At 51.6% G+C, this 20,749-nt stretch overlaps 1 protein-coding gene across 3 annotated transcripts in view; it reads left to right on the top strand.

The window, feature by feature from the left end:
• The window catches only part of EXOC6B (exocyst complex component 6B), a 133,173-nt gene that overhangs the window by 43,552 nt on the left and 68,872 nt on the right, over positions 1 to 20,749 (top strand). For all 3 annotated transcript variants that reach the window (XM_069977171.1, XM_069977173.1, XM_069977172.1), the window contains exons 8-9: positions 12,764 to 12,934; positions 13,033 to 13,101. In XM_069977171.1, coding sequence (XP_069833272.1) covers positions 12,764 to 12,934; positions 13,033 to 13,101 — 240 coding nt within the window. The remainder of the gene's footprint in view (positions 1 to 12,763; positions 12,935 to 13,032; positions 13,102 to 20,749) is intronic.

Here is a 20,749-nt window from a genome sequence, read left to right as displayed (position 1 = left end):
GTCCTCACCTTCTCTCTATTGTTCTGGGTCTCTCCTGCCCCGGGGCTCCTCAGTGCCCGGCTGCTGCTGCTCCTCCTGGTCCTCTACCGGGGACCTCTCTTGGGTGCGTGTGGGTGGCCCAGCAGGGGGCACTCTAAACTGCAGGAGAAAAAGCTTTTTTTGCCCTGGGCTTGGCCAGACTTCCCCGTTGAGGCTGTGGGCCGCCGGTAACCGCACCTCCCGAACCCTGCACACCACTGCTCCCCCTGCTGGTCAGAGCGCACTTTTTTTTTTTTGGGGGGGGGGGGGGGGGGGGGAGGTCAAATTAAAATTTTTCTATGAAAATCAAATCGATTCTCAAATTCTGGACGACTCTATGAGCAGCTCTGGAGACCCACCCGCCCCTGATCTTGATAATCTGGCACATTTGGGGCCATGATGGATTACCGGAAATGACTTGGCTGTTGTGAGTGCACGGTGGGGGTCTTCAGGAGCTAATGCTGACAGTGGAGAAGTTCCCCCTTATATAGTGATAAGGGAATGGGCATGTTCGCTGATCATTATCCTTCTATTCTCCTAGTGGTTCAGAATGTCTCTCACAGTCTCAGATGTCTTGTATTTCATCTGTCTGCTGTGCCTTATACTGACATGGTGCCCCCTGCACATCCATCCCTCAGCACCCTTATACTGACATGGTGCCCCCTGCACATCCATCCCTCAGCACCCTTATACTGACATGGAGCCCCCTGCACATCCATCCCTCAGCACCCTAATACTGACATGGTGCCCACTGCACATCCATCCCTCAGCACCCTAATACTGACATGGTGCCCCCTGCACATCCATCCCTCAGCACCCTTATACTGACATGGTGCCCCTACACATCCATCTCTCAGCACCCTAATACTGACATGGTGCCCACTGCACATCCATCCCTCAGCACCCTAATACTGACATGGTGCCCACTGCACATCCATCCCTCAGCACCCTAATACTGACATGGTGCCCCTACACATCCATCTCTCAGCACCCTAATACTGACATGGTGCCCCCTGCACATCCATCTCTCAGCACCCTTATACTGACATGGTGCCCCCTGCACATCCATCCCTCAGCACCCTAATACTGACATGGTGCCCCTACACATCCATCCCTCAGCACCCTTATACTGACATGGTGCCCCCTGCACATCCATCCCTCAGCACCCTTATACTGACATGGTGCCCCCTGCACATCATCCCTCAGCACCCCTATACTGACATGGTGCCCACTGCACATCATCCCTCAGCACCCCTATACTGACATGGTGCCCACTGCACATCCATCCCTCAGCACCCTAATACTGACATGGTGCCCCCTGCACATCCATCCCTCAGCACCCCTATACTGACATGGTGCCCACTGCACATCCATCCCTCAGCACCCTAATACTGACATGGTGCCCCCTGCACATCCATCCCTCAGCACCCTAATACTGACATGGTGCCCCCTGCACATCCATCCCTCAGCACCCTTATACTGACATGGTGCCCCTACACATCCATCTCTCAGCACCCTAATACTGACATGGTGCCCACTGCACATCCATCCCTCAGCACCCTAATACTGACATGGTGCCCACTGCACATCCATCCCTCAGCACCCTAATACTGACATGGTGCCCCTACACATCCATCTCTCAGCACCCTAATACTGACATGGTGCCCCCTGCACATCCATCTCTCAGCACCCTTATACTGACATGGTGCCCCCTTCACATCCATCCCTCAGCACCCTAATACTGACATGGTGCCCCTACACATCCATCCCTCAGCACCCTTATACTGACATGGTGCCCCCTGCACATCCATCCCTCAGCACCCTTATACTGACATGGTGCCCCCTGCACATCATCCCTCAGCACCCCTATACTGACATGGTGCCCACTGCACATCATCCCTCAGCACCCCTATACTGACATGGTGCCCACTGCACATCCATCCCTCAGCACCCTAATACTGACATGGTGCCCCCTGCACATCCATCCCTCAGCACCCCTATACTGACATGGTGCCCACTGCACATCCATCCCTCAGCACCCTAATACTGACATGGTGCCCCCTGCACATCCATCCCTCAGCACCCTTATACTGACATGGTGCCCCCTGCACATCCATCCCTCAGCACCCTGCTACTGACATGGTGCCCATTGCACATCCATCCCTCAGCACCCTAATACTGACATGGTGCCCACTGCACATCCATCCCTCAGCACCCTTATACTGACATGGTGCCCCCTGCACAGCCATCCCTCAGCACCCTAATACTGACATGGTGCCCACTGCACATCCATCCCTCAGCACCCTTATACTGACATGGTGCCCCCTGCACATCCATCCCTCAGCACCCTTATACTGACATGGTGCCCCCTGCACATCCATCCCTCAGCACCCTAATACTGACATGGTGCCCCCTGCACATCCATCCCTCAGCGCCCTTATACTGACATGGTGCCCCTACACATCCATCCCTCAGCACCCTTATACTGACATGGTGCCCACTGCACATCCATCCCTCAACACCCTTATACTGACATGGTGCCCCCTGCACATCCATCCCTCAGCACCCTAATACTGACATGGTGCCCCCTGCACATACTTCCCCCAGCACCCTGCTACTGACATGGTGCCCTCTGCACATCCTTCCCCCAGCACCCTGCTACTGACATGGTGCCCCCTGCACATCCATCCCTCAGCACCCTGCTACTGACATGGTGCCCCCTGCACATCCATCCCCCAGCACCCTGCTACTGACATGGTGCCCCTACACATCCATCCCTCAGCTCCCTGCTACTGACATGGTGCCCCCTGCACATACTTCCCCCAGCACCCTAATACTGACATGGTGCCCCCTGCACATACTTCCCCCAGCACCCTGCTACTGACATGGTGCCCCCTGCACATCCATCCCCCAGCACCCTAATACTGACATGGTGCCCCTACACATCCATCCCTCAGCACCCTTATACTGACATGGTGCCCCCTGCACATCCATCCCTCAGCACCCTTATACTGACATGGTGCCCCCTGCACATCCATCCCTCAGCACCCTGCTACTGACATGGTGCCCCCTGCACATCCATCCCTCAGCACCTTTATACTGACATGGTGCCCCCTGCACATCCATCCCCCAGCACCCTTATACTGACATGGTGCCCGCTGCACATCCATCCCTCAGCACCCTTATACTGACATGGTGCCCCCTGCACATCCATCCCTCAGCACCCTAATACTGACATGGTGCCCACTGCACATCCATCCCTCAGCACCCTAATACTGACATGGTGCCCACTGCACATCATCCCTCAGCACCCCTATACTGACATGGTGCCCGCTGCACATCCATCCCTCAGCACCCTTATACTGACATGGTGCCCCCTGCTACTGACATGGTGCTTCTTTTCTGGCATCCCCCCACCAGACTAGGTGCCGGGATCGGTGTGTGTGAGCCCTATGAGCAGTGTCCTGGATGCAGTTGTTGTCACCGGTGTAGGTGGTCTGGGTCCTGGCGACATAGCAGATTCTAGTACTCCTTTAGCTGCTGGCGGTGGCGTGCTCCTCACATATTATAGTGATATTATTACAGCTCCCTCCGCTGACCACCCAGCTCCGGATCATGTCTCTGTATCTCTCTCCTCTTTCATCTCCTGACCCCAGGCTCTTCCCGCGGTTGGCAGTGCCGCCTCATTCACGTTCCTGGCAGTTCAGCCAAAGTTGAGCGATAATTGGTGAGGGAAAGTGGCGGCGGAGGGTGGGATGGCTTCTCTTTCTCAGCATGGACCCCCTGGGGGGCATCGCTCTATGGTTTCACAGCATGTGTTAAACTTTATGTGATACTGATTAAAACCCAGGGCTTCAGGGGGACTTGGCAGCGGCCGCCGAGAGAGAAGATGCCAGAAATACTCCAAGCTAAGCGCTGCCAGACGGCTGGTGGTGGAGATAGAGCTCTCCGGTGTGGAAGGTGCGCGGCTCTCATCGGCCTCTCTCCTCCTCGGGAGAAGCGTCCTCTGCCATATGGAATCAATAGCTGGGCCGGGTGTAATTCACTGCTCCTCGCAGCAGCTGGAGGAAAGTGTGAGATGCTATGAGGATGGGGAGATGTCAGACATGGCTTACATCAGAGGTGACTGGAGCCGCTCCTATAGAGCTCTATCATTGTCACTGGGGACCACAACATTGGCAGTGTCCCTATGTAACTAAATGGAGGCTTGCTTCCTAAAAGAGCTCGCATGTTCATAGGGCGGAGCTGTAATACCAGAGGGAACCTGTATGGGGGGCTGTTTATGGACGGGACTGGACTCCAGTTGGTTTTTGCTTTGTCTCTGTATTGGGTCCTCAGATCATGCAAGAGAAAGCCTCCCTTGGTGATGACTTTAAAGCCAATGGGTCTAGGGAATAGAGGGGCTAATGACTGTATCCCTGATGGTCTAGGGAAGAGAAGGGGTAATGACAGTATCCCTGGTGGTCTAGGGAAAAGAAGGGCCAATGACAGTATCCCTGGTGGTCTAGGGAAGAGAAGGGGTAATGACAGTATCCCTGGTGGTCTAGGGAAGAGAAGGGGTAATGACAGTATCCCTGGTGGTCTAGGGAAGAGAAGAGGTAATGACAGTATCCCTGGTGTTCTAGGGAAGAGAGGGGCTAATGACAGTATTCCTGGTGGTCTAGGGAAGAGAAGGGCCAATGAAAGTATCCCTGGTGGTCAAAGGAAGAGAGGGGCTAATGACCGTATCCCTGGTGTTCTACGGAAGAGAAGGGGTAATGACCGTATCCCTGGTGGTCTACGGAAGAGAAGGGCCAATGACAGTATTTCTGGTGGTCTAGGGAAGAGCAGGCGTAATGACAGTATCCCTGGTGGTCTAGAGAAGAGAAGGGCCAATGACGGTATTTCTGGTGATCAGGGAAGAGCAGGCGTAATGACAGTATCCCTGGTGGTCTAGGGAAGAGAAGGGCCAATGACGGTATTTCTGGTGGTCAGGGAAGAGCAGGCGTAATGACAGTATCCCTGGTGGTCTAGGGAAGAGAAGGGCCAATGACGGTATTTCTGGTGGTCTAGGGAAGAGCAGGCGTAATGACAGTATCCCTGGTGGTCTAGGGAAGAGAAGGGCCAATGACGGTATTTCTGGTGGTCTAGGGAAGAGCAGGGGTAATGACAGTATCCCTGGTGGTCTAGGGAAGCGAGAGAGGGTAGGATGGAACTGGACTCCAGTTGTTTTTTTGCTTTTTCTCTGTATTGGATGTATACATTCCTGGTAGTGTAGGGCAGATGAGAGGTTAGTATCTGCAGCCCTGCTGGCCTTGTTGCCTGTGATGGAGAATAGGTTAATAATTCTGGTGGTTTAGGGAACAGTTACTGTCAATATGACTGGTGCCCATGCTTCCCCTGTTCTCTCTCTGGCTACTTCACATACCCCCCTTTATCCCTTAGGGGCCCCCCAGAGGCGTTGGGGAGGTTGTGCTAGATGGTATGGTACACCCTGCGCCACCCCTGCCATCCTACTGCTGTGCTGTTGTGGTGCAGCTGTATTTGTGTATAGCATTTGATGCTGCTGTCTGCTCAGTGTAGGCAGACCCCTACTCAGCTTGGTGCTCTTCCTAGGTCATTCACAGTAAGCGTCCCGTCTGATTGGCACTAACATGGGGGATCCTGCCACCTCTGTATTTGGCGCTGTATCCTGCTCGCTGGCAGGGATGATCCTGACATACAAATCACAGTCAGAAGAAGCCTCCGAAGCATAGGACGGGGCCCAGCATGGTGCTCTGATCACTGTCTGATTTGAAGAGGCTGGCGAGGTCATCTGCAGTGTGAACAGTGTCCTGGTGGCCCTCCCATAGACACAGAGCTGCAGATGTGATACCAAGGCGCACTGTATGGATGAGCACCTGCCTACACATCTAGCGTCTACACCACACTCTGCATTCACCTACCAGGACCCTGACCACCATGATCAGAGAGTACTGTGAAAGTGGATGCAGATACAACAGTCTTTACAATAATCAGAATGCTAGAGACTGCAGAATAATCCCCCATCATAGTGACTGAGATCACGGAGATCATTCATTACATTAGCTTTCTACTTATCCTCCATTACTCATTGCCTCCTTAAATGGCAAAAAAACAAAACAAATCACAACTTTCTAAACAGTTGTTGTGCACATTTGCTCCAAAGTCTTGTGTAACACATTCACATAGCCGGCTGTCCTGCTGCTTCAGTCCTAGATCTCACAGCAGTGCGAAGAGTAGCAAAAGCACCCATGTCTTCAGGGAAAGCAGATCACACAATGTACACAGTGACCCCAACAGCAGAATAGTGAGCGCAGCTCTGGAGCATAATACAGGATGTAACTCAGGATCAGTAATGTATGTACACAGTGACCCCACCAGCAGAATAGTGCATGCAGCTCTGGGGTATAATACAGGATGTAACTCAGAATCAGTAATGTAATGTATGTACACAGTGACCCCACCAGCAGAATAGTGAGTGCAGCTCTGGGGTATAATACAGGATGTAACTCAGGATCAGTAATGTAATGTATGTACACAGTGACCCCACCAGCAGAATAGTGAGTGCAGCTCTGGAGTATAATACCGGATGTAACTCAGGATCAGTAATGTATGTACACAGTGACCCCACCAGCAGAATAGTGAGTGCAGCTCTGGAGTATAATACCGGATGTAACTCAGGATCAGTAATGTATGTACACAGTGACCCCACCAGCAGAATAGTGAGTGCAGCTCTGGAGTATAATACCGGATGTTACTCAGGATCAGTAATGTATGTACACAGTGACTCCACCAGCAGAATAGTGAGTGCAGCTCTGGAGTATAATACCGGATGTTACTCAGGATCAGTACAGGATAAGTAATGTAATGAATGTACACAGTGACCGAGCCAGCAGAATAGTGAGTGCAGCTCTGGGGTATAATACAGGATGTTACTCAGGATCAGTAATGTATGTACACAGTGACTCCACCAGCAGAATAGTGAGTGCAGCTCTGGGGTATAATACAGGATGTTACTCAGGATCAGTACAGGATAAGTAATGTAATGTATGTACACAGTGACCCCACCAGCAGAATAGTGAGTGCAGCTCTGGGGTATAATACAGGATGTTACTCAGGATCAGTACAGGATAAGTAATGTAATTTATGTACACAGTGACCCCACCAGCAGAATAGTGAGTGCAGCTCTGGGGTATAATACAGGATGTTACTCAGGATCAGTACAGGATAAGTAATGTAATGTATGTACACAGTGACTGCACCAGCAGAATAGTGAGTGCAGCTCTGTATGAGGACAGAGGATGATAAGAATCCATCCCCGGTGAGGTAATGTGTGATGAATGATACAGACCTAGTATCTCTCTGCACTTCATTCAGAGCTATGTGGTATGGGCCCCGGGAGGACACCTCACAGGGCTATGGGGTCCGGGCCCCAGGAGGACATATCACAGGGCTATGGGGTTGGGGGGGAGGACACATTACAGGGCTATGGGCTCTGGGTCCCAGGGGAGGACACATTACAGGGCTATGGGCTCTGGGTCCTCAGGGGAGGACACATTACAGGGCTATGGGCTCTGGGTCCCAGGGGAGGACACATTACAGGGCTATGGGGTATGGGTCCCAGGGGAGGACACATTACAGGGCTATGGGGTATGGGTCCCAGGGGAGGACACATTACAGGGCTATGGGCTCTGGGTCCCAGGGGAGGACACATTACAGGGCTTATGGGCTCTGGGTCCTCAGGGGAGGACACATTACAGGGCTATGTGCTCTGGGTCCCAGGGGAGGACACATTACAGGGCTATGGGGTATGGGTCCCAGGGGAGGACACATTACAGGGCTATGGGCTCTGGGTCCCAGGGGAGGACACATTACAGGGCTATGGGGTATGGGTCCCAGAGGAGGACACATTACAGGGCTATGGGGTATGGGTCCCAGGGGAGGACACATTACAGGGCTAAGGGCTCTGGGTCCCAGGGGAGGACACATTACAGGGCTATGGGGTATGGGTCCCAGAGGAGGACACATTACAGGGCTATGGGGTATGGGTCCCAGGGGAGGACACATTACAGGGCTATGGGCTCTGGGTCCCAGAGGAGGACACATTACAGGGCTATGGGGTATGGGTCCCAGGGGAGGACACATTACAGGGCTATGGGCTCTGGGTCCCAGAGGAGGACACATTACAGGGCTATGGGGTATGGGTCCCAGGGGAGGACACATTACAGGGCTATGGGCTCTGGGTCCCAGGGCAGGACACATTACAGGGCTATGGGCTCTGGGTCCCAGGGGAGGACACATTACAGGGCTATGGGCTCTGGGTCCCAGGGGAGGACACATTACAGGGCTATGGGCTCTGGGTCCCAGAGGAGGACACATTACAGGGCTATGGGCTCTGGGTCCCAGGGGAGGACACATTACAGGGCTATGGGCTCTGGGTCCCAGGGGAGGACACATTACAGGGCTATGGGCTCTGGGTCCCAGGGGAGGACACATTACAGGGCTATGGGGTATGGGTCCCAGAGGAGGACACATTACAGGGCTATGGGGTATGGGTCCCAGGGGAGGACACATTACAGGGCTATGGGGTATGGGTCCCAGGGGAGGACACATTACAGGGCTATGGGCTCTGGGTCCCAGGGGAGGACACATTACAGGGCTATGGGCTCTGGGTCCCAGGGGAGGACACATTACAGGGCTATGGGCTCTGGGTCCCAGAGGAGGACACATTACAGGGCTATGGGCTCTGGGTCCCAGGGGAGGACACATTACAGGGCTATGGGCTCTGGGTCCCAGGGGAGGACACATTACAGGGCTATGGGGTATGGGTCCCTGGGGAGGACACATTACAGGGCTATGGGCTCTGGGTCCCTGGGGAGGACACATTACAGGGCTATGGGCTCTGGGTCCCAGGGGAGGACACATTACAGGGCTATGGGGTATGGGTCCCAGGGGAGGACACATTACAGGGCTATGGGCTCTGGGTCCCAGGGGAGGACACATTACAGGGCTATGGGCTCTGGCTCCCGGGGGAGGACACATTACAGGGCTATGGGGTATGGGTCCCTGGGGAGGACACATTACAGGGCTATGGGCTCTGGGTCCCAGGGGAGGACACATTACAGGGCTATGGGCTCTGGGTCCCAGGGGAGGACACATTACAGGGCTATGGGCTCTGGGTCCCAGGGGAGGACACATTACAGGGCTATGGGGTATGGGTCCCTGGGGAGGACACATTACAGGCTATGGGCTCTGGGTCCCAGGGGAGGATACATTACAGGGCTATGGGCTCTGGGTCCCAGGGGAGGACACATTACAGGGCTATGGGCTCTGGGTCCCAGGGGAGGACACATTACAGGGCTATGGGCTCTGGCTCCCGGGGAAGGACACATTACAGGGCTATCGCAGAGGACCCCTGAGTGTCGGTGACTCTTCCTTGTATCTTGGTTTCCAGTTCTTCATCTTGGGGCCTTTTCCTAATGGAAAACAATCATTCATGCTGAAAAGCAGGACAGAGCCAGGCATCATTCCTGTCCTGTACTATAGGGGGCATGTTGTCTACATACAAGGTAATGTCATATGGAGATGGAGATTTAGCAGACTCTATAATGGATGACTGTCAATAGTGACTGTATGATGGCCGACCATGTATAGTGACTGTATGATGGCCGACCATGAATAGTGACTGTATGATGGCCGACCATGAATAGTGACTGTCTGATGGCCGACCATGAATAGTGACTGTCTGATGGCCGACCATGAATAGTGACTGTCTGATGGCCGACCATGAATAGTGACTGTCTGATGGCCGACCATGAATAGTGACTGTCTGATGGCCGACCATGAATAGTGACTGTCTGATGGCCGACCATGAATAGTGACTGTCTGATGGCCGACCATGAATAGTGACTGTCTGATGGCCGACCGTGTATAGTGACTGTCTGATGGCCGACCATGAGTAGTGACTGTCTGATGGCCGACCATGAGTAGTGACTGTCTGATGGCCGACCATGAGTAGTGACTGTCTGATGGCCGACCATGAGTAGTGACTGTCTGATGCTGATTATTGATGGGTGTCTGACTGTGAAAGATGGGTATGTAATGAATAACTACTTTTTAATGGCAGTGAATGATGGGTATATGATGCATGACAGGTGTAAGATGTGGATGGAGGACGAGCTTGTGATGATTGACAAGTGATGTGTAAATGCTAAGTGCATTGATGAATGAATGACATGCGTATGATAAAAGATCATAGAGGTTGTACAGATAAATTACCTGTATGTGATGAGTGATGACGGATATGGTGAGATGGGGATCTGATGATTGACAGCTCTGCTTTACAGATGCATGATGGCTATGTAGATTTATAGGGAGGATCTTGTGTGATACCTCTGTACAGATATATATGGGCTATATAATATCCCCCGGGGGTGACCTGCTGGCAGTATATTATGTTTCCACCTGCAGTTATTGTGGTGTCCTGCAGAGGGCGATATGTGACCAGTGTTGTCTCCGCGCTGCCTGCTGTTAAGCTAATAGCAGCTATAGATAAATGAGGGTCAGCATGGAAGGTCACAGAGTGAGCTGTTTGTATCCATTAAGGGCCATGTAAATGCCAGATCTACAGCTAGAGGAGCCTGATCTCTGACCCATTGTGTGTATACAGACCTGCCTGCTGGAGAGAGCTGCCTGGAGGCTGGGGGAAAGTGACAGCGGTCCCAGGGGCCACTATAATGTACTCAACAATCCCCCCCCCCCCCCTCCCCAGGGAGGTCACCTCTGTAGAGTAATCCTTGTACCTAACCTTATATATCAGCAGGCCCTGACCCCTGTGCTGCAGTAAAAACCTTTCCTGTGACCTCACAATCTGTCAATCTGGATTATTGGTTCTGTCCTGGTTACGGAAGGGTTAATCCCATGCAGTTGTTCTGCTGACCGGAAGCACTCGGGGTCTCCTGGTTATAGAGGGGTTAATCCTCCGCAGGTCCTGGTGACCGGGTGCACTCGGGGTCTGGTTATAGAGGGGTTAATCCTCTGCAGGTCCTGGTGACCGGGTGCACTCGGGGTCTGGTTATAGAGGGGTTAATGCTCTGCAGGTCCTGGTGACCGGGTGCACTCGGGGTCTGGTTATAGAGGGGTTAATCCTCTGCAGGTCCTGGTGACCGGGTGCACTCTGGGTCTCCTGGTTATAGAGGGGTTAATCCTCTGCAGGTCCTGGTGACCGGGTGCACTCGGGGTCTGGTTATAGAGGGGTTAATCCTCTGCAGGTCCTGGTGACCGGGTGCACTCGGGGTCTGGTTATAGAGGGGTTAATCCTCTGCAGGTCCTGGTGACTGGGTGCACTCGGGGTCTGGTTATAGAGGGGTTAATCCTCTGCAGGTCCTGGTGACCGGGTGCACTCGGGGTCTCCTGGTTATAGAGGGGTTAATCCTCTGCAGGTCCTGGTGACCGGGTGCACTCGGGGTCTGGTTATAGAGGGGTTAATCCTCTGCATGTCCTGGTGACCGGGTGCACTCGGGGTCTCCTGGTTATAGAGGGGTTAATCCTCTGCAGGTCCTGGTGACCGGGTGCACTCGGGGTCTGGTTATAGAGGGGTTAATCCTCTGCAGGTCCTGGTGACCGGGTGCACTCGGGGTCTCCTGGTTATAGAGGGGTTAATCCTCTGCAGGTCCTGGTGACCGGGTGCACTCGGGGTCTCCTGGTTATAGAGGGGTTAATCCTCTGCAGGTCCTGGTGACGGGTGCACTCGGGGTCTGGTTATAGAGGGGTTAATCCTCTGCAGGTCCTGGTGACCGGGTGCACTCGGGGTCTGGTGTATGTAACCACTTAGGGTCTTTTTCATCTCGGCAGCCTGCAGCTTTCATGAAAAGCCTGAGAACACCAGGGAGCCATTTGCAGGCGGTGTCTGGCTAGGGGCGTGCGCCATGCTCCCCTCCAACCTTTGATCTTGCCCGTTCCCTTTCCCTGTGGAGCTGTGCAGGCCTCGGCTCTGGAGCTTTTCTTCTGTAATTGTTCTCAGTCAGTATAGGTCTCACAGGGTCCGGGTGCGGCACGTTTGCCCCTTTGTTCATGTTACAAGTCTCCCTAGTTGTGTCTGTGAGGGTAGACAGCATATCTGGACTGTGCCCATGCAGGTCCACGTCTTCTTGGCCCATAACTGGAATCTTGTGGGGTTAAGAACCTGATTTGCCTGTGATAGGTACTTGGGCATCCTCTTCCTTTACAGCATCATCATAGTGACTGGTCTGTTTGCTCAGATGGCAATGCCAGTGAGGTTTGTATCTGTGATCATTGCCCAACCAGGCTCCCGTCCAGGTCTACAAACTTGCGTCAATAGCTAAACTTCTATGTCGAAGCTCTTTCTGCCGTCCAATAGCTGGTATGAGGCCACAGGTCCAGCTTTGCAATGCTCTGTGAGCTCTGTGGCCTATAGATACAATAGCTCATATGAGTCCACTGATCTAGCTTTGCAGTGCTCTGTGGCCTATAGATACAGTAGCTCATATGAGTCCACTGATCTAGCTTTGCAGTGCTCTGTGGCCTATAGATACAGTAGCTCATATGAGTCCACTGATCTAGCTTTGCAATGCTCTGTGAGCTCCGTGGCCTCTAGATACAGTGGCTGATATGTGACCACAGGTCCAGCTTTGCAATGCTCTGTGAGCTCCATGGCTCCTTTGATATTTAATGTTTTTTATATAAACCTTTTTTATAACACATCTCCTCCTCCTCTTCCTCCTAGGCTCAGCAGCAGAGAAGCCTGGACAATATACTGACCGTGCAAACCAAGGGCATCCTGGGAAAGAGATATAAGAGGGACCTATGCCCCAGTCCGGAGGTGAACGGCACAAGCCCCATGTCCGAACAGGATTCTGGAATCCTGGACGTGGAAGATGAAGATGAGGAAGAAGAGGTAAAGGAAGGGGGGAGATGTCACTAGGGGAGGGGGGGGGGGGCGGTAATAGGATTGTGAAGAGCAGCCCTGTATATGGTGAACTCTTTGTCTTACAGACACCGGGGACGCAGGACTTGGTGGATTTTTCTCCAGTGTATCGCTGCTTACACATCTACACTGTGCTGGTAAGTGCACGACCCTGTGGTCATACTCGCTCCCATAGTTGGTAGAACACAGAGTATTGGTTGATCCCAATACCCCACTGCTCATACAAGGGATTTCAAAATCCCATCAAGGCTATAAAGGTAGTTTACAAGTGCCCTATACAGCACTGTTTTCTAACCTGTGACTTTCCACCTGTTGCAAAACTACAACTCCCAGCATGCCTGGGCATGCTGAGAGTTGTAGTTTTGCAACAGGTGGAAAGCCCTTGCATAGAGCCATAATAAATCTAGAGCCTGACTTTAGCGTACATTAAAGGGTTACTCCGGTGAAAATCTTTCTTTCAAATCAACTGGTTTCAGAAAGTTATATAGATTTGGAATTTTCTTCTATTTAAAAATCTCAAGTCTTCCTGTACTTATCACATGCTGTATGCCCTGCAGGAAGTGGTGTATTCTCTCCAGTCTGAGACAGGGCTCCTTCTGCCACCTCTGTTCTTGTCAGGAACTGTTCAGAGCAGCAAATGCCCATAGAAAACCTTTCCTGCTCTGGACAGTTCCTGGCATGGACAGAGGTGGCAGCAGAGAGCACTGTGTCAGACTGGAAAGAAAACACCACTTCCTGCAGGACATACAGCAGCTTAGAAGTACTGGAAGACTTGATTTTTAAATGGAAGTAAATTACAAATCTTTATAAGTATATGAAACCAGTTGATTTATAAAAAAAAAAGAAGAAAAAAAAAAGGTATTTTTCCGGAGTACCCCTTAAGAGCCTGGTTGTGCCATGGGTGCCCTGTATACCCCTGCCAACACGCGCCACCCTCATTTATACTAATTGAATTCATTGTACGTTGTCTATTTAGAAACTAAACACAGATTAGAAGAGACTCCGGGCTAGGAACTTTTATAGAAGTTTTCTGCCTTTGTGTGTTCACCGAATGTTCGTGTTTTAGGGACCGTAATGGGCACGGACATTGCCCCTCAGTGCTGAGTGAGATGTGTTTGCATAGGTTTTGTTGTCAGCCTCCAGCACTGACTATAGAAGGCCAATAGGACCATAGCATTCATCAGTCCCTGTGCTGTGTACATACCAGGCCTGACATGTTGTTATTGCTGGAGTTGTGTCACACATGGGAGCGTCTGCTCTGTGGATAACCTCTCTGTGATCTGCAGGGCTTATTTTCCCATCACTCCTTGTGTCTGTCTTCCAGGGGAATCACAGTTTAGTAATACAACCCGGCCCTGGCCCCCGGCTTTTGGCCTCATTGCTTTTAATTATTCCGTATTAATGGATGGTGATTTCAGTCAGTACAGGAATACTGTAGGACTGCGGGACTGCCTACCTGTTACATCTCTATGTCTGCATTATTATTCCTTCTGCAGTACATTGTTTGTTAATGCCCCCCACCCACCTGTATAACACTATGATATACCTATACGCATTGTAGTGTTATACAGGGGGATGGGGGACATTCACAGTGTTATATAGGGGGATGGGGGACATTCATAGTGCTATACAGGAAGATGGAGGACATTCATAGTGGTATATAGGGGGATGTGGAACATCCTGTAGACTCCCTTCTCCTCCCCCCTCCCCAATATCCTCTCAGGCTTCTCTTCCCCCCCCCCCCCCCTCTTTCAGGCTCCTTCTCCCTCCACCCCCCCAAAATCACCTACATGTCCTGAGCAGGCCCGGTCATCACTGTACACATCACCTACATGTCCTGAGTGGCCATCACTGTACACATCACCTACATGTCCTGAGCCGCCATCACTGTACACATCACCTACATGTCCTGAGCGGCCATCACTGTACACATCACCTACATGTCCTGAGTGGGCCCGGCCATCACTGTACACATCACCTACATGCCCTGAGTGGGCCCGGCCATCACTGTACACATCACCTACATGTCCTGAGCGGGCCCGGCCATCACTGTACACATCACCTACATGTCCTGAGCCGCCATCACTGTACACATCACCTACATGTCCTGAGCCGCCATCACTGTACACATCACCTACATGTCCTGAGCGGGCCCGGCCATCTCTGTACACATCACCTACATGTCCTGAGCCGCCATCACTGTACACATCACCTACATGTCCTGAGCGGGCCCGGCCATCACTGTACACATCACCTACATGTCCTGAGCGGGCCCGGCCATCTCTGTACACATCACCTACATGTCCTGAGCCGCCATCACTGTACACATCACCTACATGTCCTGAGCGGGCCCGGCCATCACTGTACACATCACCTACATGTCCTGAGCCGCCATCACTGTACACATCACCTACATGTCCTGAGCCGCCATCACTGTACACATCACCTACATGTCCTGAGCGGGCCCGGCCATCTCTGTACACATCACCTACATGTCCTGAGCCGCCATCACTGTACACATCACCTACATGTCCTGAGCGGGCCCGGCCATCACTGTACACATCACCTACATGTCCTGAGCGGCCATCACTGTACACATCACCTACATGTCCTGAGCGGGCCCGGCCATCACTGTACACATCACCTACATGTCCTGAGCCGCCATCACTGTACACATCACCTACATGTCCTGAGCCGCCATCACTGTACACATCACCTACATGTCCTGAGCCGCCATCACTGTACACATATCCTACATGTCCTGAGCCGCCATCACTGTACACATCACCTACATGTCCTGAGCGGCCATCACTGTACACATCACCTACATGTCCTGAGTGGGCCCGGCCATCCCTGTACACATCACCTACATGTCCTGAGCGGCCATCACTGTACACATCACCTACATGTCCTGAGCGGGCCCGGCCATCACTGTACATTGCCGAGCGGCCATCACTGTACACATCACCTACATGTCCTGAGCCGCCATCACTGTACATATCACCTACATGCCCTTCGCGGCCATCACTGTACACATCACCTACATGTCCTGAGCCGCCATCACTGTACACATCACCTACATGTCCTGAGCAGGCCCGGCCATCACTGTACACATCACCTACATGTCCTGAGCGGCCATCACTGTACACATCACCTACATGTCCTGAGCGGCCATCACTGTACACATCACCTACATGTCCTGAGCCGCCATCACTGTACACATCACCTACATGTCCTGAGCCGCCATCACTGTACACATCACCTACATGTCCTGAGCCGCCATCACTGTACACATCACCTACATGTCCTGAGCGGCCATCACTGTACACATCACCTACATGTCCTGAGCCGCCATCACTGTACACATCACCTACATGTCCTGAGCCGCCATCACTGTACACATCACCTACATGTCCTGAGCGGCCATCGCTGTACACATCACCTACATGTCCTGAGTGGGCCCGGCCATCACTGTACATTGCCGAGCCGCCATCACTGTACACATCACCTACATGTCCTGAGCGGGCCCGGCCATCACTGTACACATCACCTACATGTCCTGAGCCGCCATCACTGTACACATCACCTACATGTCCTGAGCCGCCATCACTGTACACATCACCTACATGTCCTGAGCGGCCATCACTGTACACATCACCTACATGTCCTGAGCCGCCATCACTGTACACATCACCTACATGTCCTGAGCCGCCATCACTGTACACATCACCTACATGTCCTGAGCGGCCATCGCTGTACACATCACCTACATGTCCTGAGTGGGCCCGGCCATCACTGTACATTGCCGAGCCGCCATCACTGTACACATCACCTACATGTCCTGAGCGGGCCCGGCCATCACTGTACACATCACCTACATGTCCTGAGCGGGCCCGGCCATCACTGTACATTGCCCAGCGGCCATCACTGTACACATCACCTACGTGTCCGAGCACATTCTGGTTGCATTGAGCTCCAGGTTTGTCATCCTGAATGCTACACTTGATAAATCACCATTGGAAACTCCTCTTTGAGAAGCAATGGCATGGACGCCCACAGAAGACGGCGGCTTGTTTGATGAGAATTAGGATGTCATTGTGGTGTTTTCTTAGCCGGGATCGCACAGAGGACACAGGGACATGTTATCACCGGCTCTTCTTTGGGTTGCGCTGTTGTCATGGACCGGTTTGCATTGCATCTACCTTCCTTTTCTTGTCTTGTCTTTACCTGGCAGCTGTCATGTCTCATCTCGCTCGCCCTCCATCCACAGAACATATATGTTTTGTCTGCTTGTCAGTGACGGTTCACGTCCTGTAAGAAGCTCATGGTCTGGCTGGCAGCTATTTGTACATAGCTAAACAACCTGTCCGATCCTGGATGCCTCTGTAGTATGTGCCTATGAATAGCACAACCTGCATGCGCCAGCGTGCTCCATTCCATAGCAATAGTGTGTTCAGGATCCATCCGCCATGACCGGTTCAGTTCTTGTGTGATAACAAGTCTCCGAGATCCCAAATCTTCTGGCCAGGAGTCAGTGTCACATGTGTATCTCATACGTGTGTAAGTGTGTTTATATATTAATGTTACATGTGGTTCCAAGGTATCCCCTAACAATCTAATGCAATGGGTTGCCCAACTATTGACAAACTCAGTTATTTAGGGTTCCCATGAACCCGACCACTCAGTATTTGAATCCGGAGAAGATGGATGCAGCCCTTGGGCTGCCTGGAAAACATGGACCGCGCCGCGTGAACCCAAACTTACTGTAAGTTTGCTCATCTCTATGCCCAACCTGTGGCCATGCAGCTGTTGGAAAACTAGAAATTCCCATCATGCCCAGCGTCACACATGGGCACCCTATAGAACAGTGTTCCTGAACCTTTTGCTGTTGAAGTGTTACAACTCATGTTATTGTTCACTACACCTCCTTTAGGTGTCCTGTAGAGTTGTGTTCACCTAAACATGGCTCTTGCATACCTACCACTCCCATCATGCTGTTGTACTCTTGCCTTAAATATAGGCATCCTGTATATCAGTGTTCACCAACCTGTGGGTCTTCATCGGTTACAAAACTACAACTCTGTCATCTGCCATGAAAACCTACGGACACTTGTACCAACACAACCACTCCCACCCCTGGCTGTTCGGGCTGTCAGCCGCACATCTCCCTGCATAATAGAGGAGGTGAAGCTGACAGCCAGAAGGTTCCCTAGACTGATAGAACCTTATAAACAAATGCTGTTTACCGAGATGGTGCTAAGTAGTCCCAGTGTTTTAAGTGTTTCTTAAGGGAAAATTAGATTGTAAGTTGAATAGTTAACAACCTGTTCACCGTGCATTGGACTGTATTAGCCTGATGTCTGCAATATGAGATGAATTCAAGACAGAACCAGGTCATAGGAATGCCAGGACCCTCCGATGTCCACGCTGGGAACGTCAGATTAGATTGTGTCCGCCATCCGTAAGTGTGATGTTTACTAGCAGAAATAATGCGCCCCTGGTCAGGAATGTTGTGCAATGCGCTTATTGTACCTCAGACGTCTTTTGCCAAATGCAGAAAGCGGGGTCCCTGTCACCCTCTCCTCCCTCGTCTCTCCCTCTTTTATGTTCCAAGCTCAGAGCAGTGAATGGTCCTTGCAGACCCTGAGATCGAAATGACCCCCATGCTGTGATGTCCTCCCATACTGTGCCCGCCGGTGACCCCGCAGATAAGACCCGCACTGAGCGATGGACCGAATCCTGTTTTGCCACCCAAGGAAATGGTGTCTTTTGTTCTCTCGGGAGGAAACCTTTGGGGCACGAGCCTCACAAATACTCATAATCATCATCATCATCAGCAGCGGCCGCTTCCGAATGCTCCGCACTGAACTTTTGCCCCAGCACATGAAAAGGCTGCCGTAGCATAAACATTATTACACTATTTATTATTCTTGTTTTATGTTGTTTTCTATTTTTTTTCTTTCCTTTTTGTGAAATCGACCCTGTGGTCACCTCTGTTCTTCTGCTCTCTATCTCCGTTATCAGCGGGGCAGGAGTTCATATATTGTAAGGAAGGAGGTCAGCGCGCGGTCAGGCTCCAGGCACCTGTAAATAAGACGCTGCCACAGACTTCTGCAGGAAACCCTGAACTTTTCCAGGAAGGTTAGCAAGGGAAAGCGGAGGGAGAGCGGGGTCAGGCCTGGGTTAATGGAGCACTGGCTCATGAACTTGAAGTGGCTGAGAAGAGGCCTGCACAGGCAGGTGGATGTGTATGCACGGCTCGCTGGTATCATCCAGGGGAATCCCTCTTTTATACCTTCATACTGTGCCATGTCGTCACGTACAGTATCAGGAGACACTACAGTGTCTGTGCTGGGTGCTATTAGAGAGAGGGGTGGTGGGGATGGATGGTGTGTACATGCCTTCCAACTTTTGCTGAGAGCAGTGTGCCACCCTGGGCAGCATTGTGCACTGTAGCCGTGCAAAGCTGGGCTCCAAATCCCACCAAGGGCAACATCTGCAAAGAGTTTGTATGTTCTCTCCGTGTTTGTGTGGGTTTCCCCTGAGTCCTCCTGTTTCCTTCCAAAACATACAAACTTGGGAGCCCTAATGGGGACAGGGACCAAAATGGACAAACTATGTAAAGTGCTGCGGAATCAGTTTGTGCTATACAAATTAGAAAAAAGCATTACCATTCCTAAGCATCTCTCCCACAGCTCTCCCACACAATCATAGGCTAGCGCCATACGCCGCATATTTGTTGCAGAAAAAATTGTGGCAAAAGCCAGAAGGGGATTCATACCGTATAGTCACACTGTTACCTACCAAATCCAATTAGACCAATATTACCTCTATACAAGAAACATATGACCACAACTTAACCACATAGTAAGGAATACCCCCATACCTTTATTAAAACTCAGTATACCAAGACGAATAATACCTTTAGATGAGAAACATATATTATCTCCACACCGTGACCACATAGTGACTAATACAAACATACGATTTACTAAATAACATCCACTATACAAAGACCAGTGTCCCCATATATAGGTAGTTATCAATTGTACACAGGCGTTGCACAACTTGTTTGTGATTACAGTGCAGTTACATCCAGTCACCTAGTCATCTTCTCTGATCAAATTTGTTGACTTTTCATTCTCTTCCCCAACTTGCCCGGCCATCATGATGCCTCATCTCCCTTGAATCTGCCAGACAAACATTTTAGTCTCCTAGCTTCAGCACCAGGTATAGTAGAGACGGCACTCCGGTGTCTGTGTTGCTCGTGGCAGGAAGATCCAGAGATATGTAGTGAAGAATCCTGGCACTCAAGTAGGACAGTTGCTATTTATTAAGTAAAGCATGTCATCAACTGCAAACAAGGATGCATTTTGGCCAAGTGCTAAGTCCATGAAGGCCACTCGGCCGAAACACATCCTTGTTTGCCGTTGATGACATGCTTGGTCAGTGCCGGGATTCTTTACTACCTTGCTTCAGCACTATCCCTACTCTATACAAACTTCTCATGTGTAATGCTCCACATTGCAACAGTGCCCACTTGCCCCCTTAGTTACCTTAAAGTGACACTGTCACCTCCTTTTTGCATTCTGACATCTCTACACAGGTGTAAGGGGTAAATTTAGCGGTTTCCATACCTTATTTTATATCATACGTCATGGTGCTTGTTCAAGTAAAAGGTCATCTTTTATCAACTGCAGATTGAGTTAAGCGGGCGGGGCCTCGCGGCATTAGCGCCACTTAGCCCTGCCCACAACGCCACAGTTGGCCCCGCCCCCTCGACGG

Source organism: Dendropsophus ebraccatus, chromosome 7 (assembly GCF_027789765.1).
Source record: "Dendropsophus ebraccatus isolate aDenEbr1 chromosome 7, aDenEbr1.pat, whole genome shotgun sequence".
Taxonomy (NCBI): Eukaryota; Metazoa; Chordata; class Amphibia; order Anura; family Hylidae; genus Dendropsophus; species Dendropsophus ebraccatus.
Note: the sequence above shows the minus strand (reverse complement) of the source record. Positions and strands in the feature narration are given on the sequence as shown.